Here is a 9,269-nt window from a genome sequence, read left to right on the forward strand (position 1 = left end):
TGAAAAACTAGAACTACATCTTATGTGAGTAAAATGGTTTCCATCGGAAATGACTTAACATTTTAAAATATAATAGCTTAAGTGAATGAATTAGATTTTAATTATGTAATTGAAATAGTAAGAACATACAATATTCTTGGGCATCTCCATACATAGCATCGGGGCGTTTTAGTCAAAAACCCCACACCTCTTATCCCAAGGTGGTCAAATGGGGTTCGGGGTTGTGTGGTCGGGCCCTGAGTAGTGTCTGATGGTCCATGAAGATCCTAACAATTGGTATCAGAGTCCATGGTTGGGGCTACTATCCGAACGTAGAAGTGGTTGTGGATGTCACTCGGTTTAGGGCGAAAGTGGAATCAGATTCAAGGTGAAGAAGGCAAGGCCCAAAGTTGAACTGGCGCTCAAGGTGGAGTTAGTGTCTCACCCATTAACTCGGGTGGAGGAGGATTCTAGATCGGCAAGGCAATGCTCAAGGTTGAACTGACGCTCAAGGTGGAGTTAGTATCTCACACATTAACTCTCAAGTAGCAGGGTTCTATGTGGGCAAGGAAATGCTCAAGGTGGAGTTAGTGCTTGCATTCTCATTAACTCAATGTGGAGTAGGATTCTAGGGCGCATAGTGACGATGATCATGACCAATGGGTAGCACATACAGATGGTAATCATATGGTGAAGTCTGATTGGACTGGTGAAGTGGTTTAATCTCGCCAAGGTGGAGATTGTTGGAGTATGTGGCGCGATAAACCACATAAGTATAGATAGGGATAGTTCCACATGGAAGAAAGAGGAGTGCATGTGGAGCTTAATAAGCTTTGGGCATCTTCTTACGTAGCACTGGGGCCTTTTAGATTAAAACCCCACACCTCTTATCCCAATGTGGTCAAATAGGGACATCATCGGTGCTATGTTGTCGGACCCATAGTAGGTTCCTATTGTCCATGAAGATCCTAACATCATTCACTAAAATAAGGAAGATGCAGAAAGGTAATACCATTTCAAAAGATCGATAAGATATATTTGTAAACTAAAAAAACATATCAAATAATGTTGTTGTTTTTTTCTGACAAAATATGTAAAATTAATTTCGATATAATTTCATTGCTGGTTTGAGGATACCACTCGAAAAACGAGAGACATAGTATGGGAGAATGTGAAGGCGAAAAATGCTAGAAAAGGTTTGTGAAGTAAAGAATAAAAATATATATCGGATTTTCCTTTACTTTTGCAATGATAAGAAGGGTAAACTTGATATTAATATTATGTTGGAAAATACATAACTAAATAAAAATTATGTCCGTGATTAAGCCCTATTAACGGAAAAAAGAAAAAGAATAACAGAGTATTTACAACCCTTTTCTGGAAATGTGTCGAGGGTGGAACAAAATTTGAAATGCAAATCTCGCTGTCGAAAGAGTTGCAGAATAGATGGTTGCAATTCGGATTTGGATGCGTAAAGCTCCCGAATAAATTCAATAAGGAACCCATCACGGCTTGAGAGGTTCTGTTTTATTACTCAATCAAAGAAGATACAGTAGAAGTAGAGCAATCAACAGTATCCATTACAATCAATTCAAATAGCTAATTTACACTCCTCTTTGTACACATCGATTACAATCAGAAAAATGCACACTACTAGAGTAGGGGTTAATTTTGTTACTTTTTTGACGAAATTTATATGGGAGAAAAACCCTGATTTCGTTTTTGTGAATCATCAGTATACCACATCCTTTGCTTCTTGTTAATAAATGGTACAAACCTATATAAGGGAGGACATCCGTCTCCAGCTGTAGGATCTCTGCTGGCTTGGATGTCGAGGAGTGAAACTGAGGCCACACATTTCCTTGAGAGCTTGCCCTGGTTCGAAAAGTCCAACAAGTTTTGCAACAAGAGTGGCACTTTCCTTGATGTGATTCATATCTTTTGTATCGGACCATAGTAAACGTGCAAGTTGCACCCTCCTTTGCTTTGTGTCCAACCCGATGCCCCACTCACGGTAGAGGTTTGCTCTCTCCTCTTCGGAAAATCTCTTTGCTAACTGTTTGCTCAGCATCTCCCTCTCGCGGCGAAGGGCCTTCTTGCTATGAATGTGAACATAAACATGTTACAGTTGTTATTCTGTTAACTGAAGTAATATGGAACAAATGAACTAATTCTAAAACAGTCAGTTATCAGATAATGATAATAATGTAGTCATTTAGGGCCAGAACAGGAATTCGAACTTGCATATCATACACCCTTGCAACATTACATGTCAAGGTTGCGTATACATAATAAACATAGCAGTTTGACGGAAAAAATAAATAAATAGACAATATAAGGCATATTAGTAAAAACAAAATAATGGTACCTTGAAGCTAGTGATAGATCTTGATCAGCACCTGCAGACACTTTGTGGAAATTTCCTCGAGAGAAATTGTCTTTGAGAAATGATAACCTTCTCAGCTCCACCTCTAAGTAAATGGAATCTGATGAATCACCTTTAAAGAGCAAAAAGAAGTAGGTTCTGTGGACCAATGAGATGCAACAGAAGTGCCAAAGTTCAATAATCTCTCGTTGTTTTCTCTCGAACTCCAAGGGCCATTTTGAAGGAGATTCTGGTGACTCTTGTATTGGATCAATGCCTACATCTTTTACAGACTTAACAGATTCATAAGCCTTTACTTCTTCCTCCTTGGCCTACAAAGAATGAGCCAGCCAAGTTAATGGAGTGATCCTTGTTAGCTTATAAAGAGTGATGATGAGTGTGAGCGAAGGATGCTACAAACAGATATATACAACAGAATAGTTACGATATTCTAAAAAAATTCTCTTTTACAGTATTCGCTATGATGCAACTATTATGTAGCACAGTCTCACCTGGTCATCGATAAGTTGTTTTTCATATTCTAGTTTAGCCATCTCCTTGAGATCTGCAACAAAAGTTTGGATGCTAGTAATATCTTCTTTATCAGAATTCTTAACACTAGGGGGTTTGAGATCATCTGTGGAAGCACTCCGTTCAGAAGCCTGTGAATTTTCTCTTGTCAATTTTTTAATATCGGCACCAAAATTTGAAGGGGAATAATTTGTTTGAAACACTTCAGGTGTCCCAGTGTAGCATTTCTCGTACGTATATAATGGCCTCTCATACTGCTCTGCTTGGAACCAGGGGGATGATGACCCATCCATAATTGTTGCTTTACAACTTCGGCTCCGCATCAACTGGAAGCTCTTTCGACCACAAGATGAACCTGCTGCCGAGGTCCAGGGAGATGCTGATTCGTCAGACGAGACAGGGTTAACAAGACAGTCAATTGATTTTTGCACGTCCTGAAGTTTCTGCTCCAGAGCACTATATGTAACAGCAGAATCAGCTTGTGCCAAATCTTCATCTCCTTTTTTTGGGGTCGACACTAACTCCTGATCTTTCGCACATTCGTTCTCAGTCACTGCCAAAGGTTCCAGCTGTCCACCTTCTTCATGTTCTTCGTTTGACAAGTCACTGGATACAATCTTGCTGTTAGTTCTAGATTCTTCAATCTCAATACATCGAACTTCTTTGCAAAGTTCTTCTTCTTCTTCTTTTTCTTCATCTTCTTCTTTGTATTCTCGAATGTCCTCGAAAACCTGACCTTGATCAGGTCCGACAAACTTGGAAGAACTGATCGACTGTCGGGGAGAAACACCATCAGAAAGATAGTGATCATCTTGACTTTCTGGAAGCTGTTGGTATTGCTCATCCGAACTACTCTCACTACGTGCATTAGAATACCAAGTTGCATTGTTGTAACTGGTGAAACTTGCATCTATACAATTTTGGTCAGCAATACTTGATGATGCCGAAATTGACTGATCATCTTCCCATGCATGCAGTGCAGGTGATTTAGGACATTGGTGCTCTGCCTGGAAAGTGGACAAGAAGTTGAACTTAGAGCAGACGGAAAAACTAACTAGATAAGAGACGATGACACCACTACGTACCGAAAACTTTGAAGCTCGGTCATCCTCAACCACTTGTGCCAAATCACGAAGGCGAGACTGAGCAAGATCTCGCTGGTGAATCAACTCTTGTATCTCCTTTTGCATCTGTATAACAGAAGAGCAACATCTATTTTTAGAGAAATTCTTTTTGAGTAAAATATTTATGTGATATTTCCTAATCGATAAACCGTAGGATAGATATAATTCTAACCTTTTCGATCTGAAGATCTTTCTCTCTCAAAATTGCTGCTGCATCAGGAGTTGAAGATTTAGGGGCTGGAGCTTTCAGTTCATTCTCCAACCTAGCCAATTCTTTTTGCAATTGCTTTACCAATACTTTATCAGACATGACCACATTAACCTGCGCATTAGTCGCCACTTGTTTTGCACAACTAGCAAATAAAAGGGTATTTCTCGATTGCTCCACATGGGTTCGTGCAGGGCTAATGGTGCAAATGATAGCAGTTCTTGCATTGCCCCCCAAGGAACATTGGAGTATCCGTGTAAGTTTGGAATCTCTGTATGGAACATGCCCATTTCTTCCCTTACTGAATTCATCAAAAAGTAGATGACTTCAGCATATGTATAATAACACCCTCATGATTAAATTTCAAAGATTGAGAGGCCGAGAATTTTGTTTAAAAACAGGGTTACACCAAATCATCATATAATTAAGATAGAAATGCTTTGATTTCAAGATCCGAAGTTGTTATAGCATATGAATTCTAAAAAGCATACTGAAAAAAGGTATCTATTTTCCAGTCAAACTGACTGTAAACTGGCAAATTCTAGTATTTCCATTGGGTTTATTAACCGAAATGAATAAAATGTAAGGAAACTGATAGTTATGAAACCTTAGTTTACGAACAACTGTTCCAAGGGTGAGTAAACTGCGGTTTATGTGGCAACCCTCTTTCAACCTAGCACCAGCTGATAGCGCCTGAGATGCACGCTCACTCCCTGCCAGATCAACAAAATCCTGTACCAACAACATGCATATACTGTTACCACTTACCAAAACTCATCAAAAACTATTAGAAGAGAAGTAGGCATGGCTATGATTGTCTCAAAAATAGTTTAAGCATTCCGTACCACACTAGCTACAAGTGTGCTAGAATTATGCCTGCCCAAGAACTCCCGAGGAGAACTTTGTATAGTCTGCAAAATTCCACATTATGTAAGTGAACCAGGTATAAGGATGCGCAGATACTGCATTGAATTTTTGAGCAGATATAGCTTATAACTTAAGGAGGCCAAACCAGTCTGAGAATTTGATGAGATCTAGAGCTTGTTTCGTTCAACGAGGTTTCACCAATCTGTCTTTGAGCTGCAAGAGGCATGGCCTGCATATTAGAATATGGAACCATTGAATATAAGCAGGACATTGGTTGATCATATTCACCTTCGCATGCAGAAAGGAGCTCCTGGACATGGCTCCAATCCCTCAAAGTTTCCTCGGTAAGTTTATCGACAACGGTCCCTCTCTGTTGAAACAAGATTGTGCCAGCGATTTAGATGACTATCATATATACATTAAGCAAACTTTGTATCAGAAAAAACCTCACTTCTGGATCATCAAGAAGCCTAAGTGGAGCAGTATCAGAACTTAGCAGGTCTCTGACAGCTTCATTGTAGATTTCCATTGCAGAAAATTTCAAGATAAATTCCCTTTCCACATGCTTCAAGAAGTAAACACCAATTCTGTTAAAGTCGATAAGAAACACAGATACGAACAAACAGTAAGTGGCTTGCTCTCTGCTTACCCTCTGGATGTAGTCATATATGTCGGCAAGTGCATATTCAGTAACACCGGTCATGGTATATGTCTTTCCACTGCTTGTTTGTCCATATGCAAAAATACTCGCTGAAAGTAGTGGTTTTGGTGGATAAAGTTTCACTTGTTAATAAAAGTATCACCCAAAGTTGAGCAATCACAATGGCACTAGAATAAGAGATAATACTCACAGTTAATACCACTGACGACAGAAAGAGCCACTTCTTTTGCTGCTTCCTCATAAACCCGCCTGGTGTTACAATCATGCCGAAATACTTTGTCTATACAAGAAATAAAGATAAGAAACAATTAGCCAAAGAGAGAAAATTGATCATTCATCTCGACGAGCAACAAAATCCATCAAAATCAACCACTCTTCAGGAAATTTGCTTCCAATTTAAGGACCAAAATCCTCTTAATGAACCGATCAGAAACCAGAATCACTTATTTCAAGATCCAAAATATGATATATGTTACACAGGCAGAGAATATATTCTCTACTACCCTCAACTACCTCCTGCAATTAATTCGATGCAATTTCGTAATCTGCACTAGGAAAATTCATCCATGCCCAGAGAACGATAATTAATCATTACCCAGAAAACTAGACCAAAATTAAAGAACAATACAAGGAGGAGTTTTCTTACCAAATGAATACGCAGTCGGGAACATAGATTTCTCAGGAAGGCTACTTCTAAATACAACAGTGTTATCACTAACACATTCCCAATCTGATACATCATTTCTTCCAATTTCCTTTTCATTTAAAGGCCTTAACCTCACAGATACTAGAATTCTCTCTTCATGAGCAGCACTAGCACCCACTTCTTGGTCTCCACCAATTTCTCCCATTTTCACCCCTTCTTCCTAATTCAACACACCTTTTCTTAAAAAAAAATCCAAGGATCCTTACATTCCCTACAATCAAAACAATAAATCCTGTTTAATCACAAGTTAGTTGAGCGTAAACCTAATTTCCAGTCATTAAAACTGCTTACCTGGTGCGAAGGACGTTTTAGAAATCAACGTGACACAAATTAACTTCCTTTAGTGGCGAGCTTTTTACGCTTATTCTAGGACGAAGCAATTCTTTCTTCTTAATTACTACTATTTCATGGACGGTGATAGAATTTTTGGAGCTTTATGAAATGGTCCCAGATATCCAGACTGTATAGTTGTTTTTTTTTTTTGCCCTTTTGTCTCGTAATGAAAACTATACCCCGTTTTGTTCTTCGAAGAATTATTCCACCGAAAATTGTCAGTATAATTGCAGATAATGGAAGCAAGATATTCCTCGAAATCTTTCTCTAATGTGAATTCAAACAAATTTGGAGATTCAATTTCTCATAAGAACAAAGCTCTGACTAATTCTTCTGTCTGAGATTTTTTTCCCAGTACTTCTTGTAGGACTAATGCCACCTCCTTGTTAACACCAAAAGAGCAAACTAAACCTTTGGAAGTTCTGAAAATGAAGGAACAGAATTAATGTTTTAACCAAAACCCAAACCAATTTCAACTTCAGATCTCGAAATTTTCTATACTTGACCCCAAAGGAAATTAGAATGTTACCTCGAGATCTTGCGAATTCTCCAAAAGGACCCAATTCCAGAATACTAAACTGAAACAGAGTATCCGTAAAAAGAAAATGTTTATTAAGGTTAGAACGTGAAAAGATCTATAACAGAAGGAGAAAAGAAGAACAGAACGTGAAACAAAACCCCCTAAAGAGGGTAAAAGTCCCCGAAATGATAGAGATTACACAGAAATGATCTGAAAAAGAGAAAAACTTTTTAAAGAGAGAAGATCGGGAGAATGAAAAAGTCTCTTTCTTTCTTTCTCTCTCGATCTCCCTCGGAAAATGCTGTTGCTGTTGTTTTTTTAGGGTTTTGGTTTGGCCCTATTTTTTTTCATTTTCAAAAGGTCTTTTTCCTGCAAAATCTCTGCAAAGAAAAGAACAGCAGTTGTTTCAATTTTCAATCTTCTGCTACGGTCGTCCGGTTTGTTTTAGTTTTATTTTATTCAGTTTTTTAATTTCAGCCCTTCAAATACAACTAACCTTCCCCCGCTAAAATAACCGAATTAATTATGCTATTACTAATTCAGATTTCAGTTTTCTTTCTAATTACATCATTTGCCACCACGATTCGATGATTTAACAAACCTTAAACAAGCTTCTATTTTAAGACTTACTTAAACAAAAAAGAATAAATTAGAAAATGGGTTTGATAACCTGCTTCACATTTTTTCTCTTTTTGAAAGAATAGCGGTTAGTATTAATCAAATGTCAACTAGTCGTAATCATTAGAGCTGCACAAGAACCAGTTCGGAACTTGCATAAGAACCGGTCCGGAACCCGTGAATCAGCAGGGAATCGGAAAAACGGATTGATACCGACGTATGTGGTACAAGAACTGGGAATATAAATGCGAACCGATAGAGAGTAGATACATGGATTGGTTTTATATCTATATATTCCCGGCAGTACCAGACCATAAGTACCGATTATCAGTAGTCGTTGATTTGTTGATTTTAAATGATGCTAGGTATTCATAGCCTTTTATGTATCAATATCTATCACTCTATTCACTCGTTCTTTCTTTCCTACTTCTTCTCCTTTTTCTCCCCGAACTGAAGAACAACTGAACCATCGACCACTTCTTCTTCACCATCTCTCAGTCTTTAATCTTTATCACCATCATTACCTTCTTCTTCACTAGTATCACTACCATCATAGAAACGAAATCAGTTACTTCTTCTTTTTCTTCAATTACCAACAACAAGTCAACAACTGGTAAATCTGACTTGGGTAATTTGTTTGATTAACTTAGGGTTCATAATAATTAGTTGCACGCTTGATTAATGTGTTTAACTACATGTTTGAATTTGATTTAGGGTTTTATTTGATATCGATTTGGAATGATTCTGTGGAAATTAAACAACAACAACATGTAATTCAATCTTCTTCCACTGGGTTTTATTTTCATTTCTCGAAATCAATTGATGGATTGATCCTACTGATTAATGTTTTGTTTTCAGATCTGTTTACATGCTTTTGGTTTCTTATTAATGGTTTTCGTATATTGATTGGGGTTTTAGTAAACCTTTGTTTCAGCTTCTTGATGTTGTAAGAAAAGAAGCTGAAAGTTGTGATTTCTTACAAGGTACTTAGATTGTTGTTAGTTTGGGTTGGATTTTTTTTCTTTTTCTTACGTTCTTGATTAAGTTTTGTTTGAATTTATATACTGAAGGGTTTAAAGTATGTCATTATTTGGGAGGAGGAACTTGATTTGGAATGGGAACATTATTGGTTTCAAAGATTATAGAAGAATACCCTGGGAGGATGATGCTTACTTTCTCTGTTTTCCCATCACCTAAGGTGTCTGACACTGTGGTTGAACCTTACAATGCTACTTTGTACGTTCATCAACTTGTTGAGAATACACATGAGTGTATATATGGTTCTTGAAGCTTAATTTGTATGATATTTTCTTCAAAACTCTTAAGCTCAGCACTCCTAGCTGTAAGTATATGTATA

General features: G+C 37.7%; 1 protein-coding gene across 1 annotated transcript; it reads right to left on the reverse strand.

The window, feature by feature from the left end:
- Positions 1 to 1,468: 1,468 nt before the first annotated feature.
- LOC113357677 (kinesin-like protein KIN-7E) lies at positions 1,469 to 7,724 on the reverse strand. The gene is made up of 15 exons (XM_026601116.1): positions 7,304 to 7,724; positions 6,733 to 7,196; positions 6,382 to 6,652; positions 5,926 to 6,015; positions 5,724 to 5,824; positions 5,526 to 5,639; positions 5,363 to 5,444; positions 5,220 to 5,287; positions 5,053 to 5,118; positions 4,815 to 4,939; positions 4,172 to 4,508; positions 3,961 to 4,065; positions 2,857 to 3,882; positions 2,348 to 2,676; positions 1,469 to 2,078 (listed from the first exon to the last, which is right to left on the reverse strand). Exons 3-15 carry the CDS (start codon positions 6,584 to 6,586, stop codon positions 1,757 to 1,759), a joined length of 2,970 nt encoding a protein of 989 aa, XP_026456901.1. The 5' UTR covers positions 6,587 to 6,652; positions 6,733 to 7,196; positions 7,304 to 7,724; the 3' UTR covers positions 1,469 to 1,756.
- Positions 7,725 to 9,269: the final 1,545 nt, after the last annotated feature.

The sequence above is a fragment of the Papaver somniferum genome, chromosome 3, assembly GCF_003573695.1.
Source record: "Papaver somniferum cultivar HN1 chromosome 3, ASM357369v1, whole genome shotgun sequence".
NCBI classification, from domain to species: domain Eukaryota; kingdom Viridiplantae; phylum Streptophyta; class Magnoliopsida; order Ranunculales; family Papaveraceae; genus Papaver; species Papaver somniferum.

What these genes read in the sequence shown, in the direction of transcription:
- LOC113357677 (XM_026601116.1), bottom strand. Translation starts at nt 6,586, where the DNA reads ATGGGAGAAATTGGTGGAGACCAAGAAGTGGGTGCTAGTGCTGCTCAT. An exon ending in GCACACTTGTAGCTAGTGTG is followed by an intron (nt 4,940 to 5,052) that starts GTACGGAATGCT and finishes TTGTTGGTACAG; the next exon opens with GATTTTGTTGATCTGGCAGG. An exon ending in ACAGTTGTTCGTAAACTAAG is followed by an intron (nt 4,509 to 4,814) that starts GTTTCATAACTA and finishes TGATGAATTCAG; the next exon opens with TAAGGGAAGAAATGGGCATG.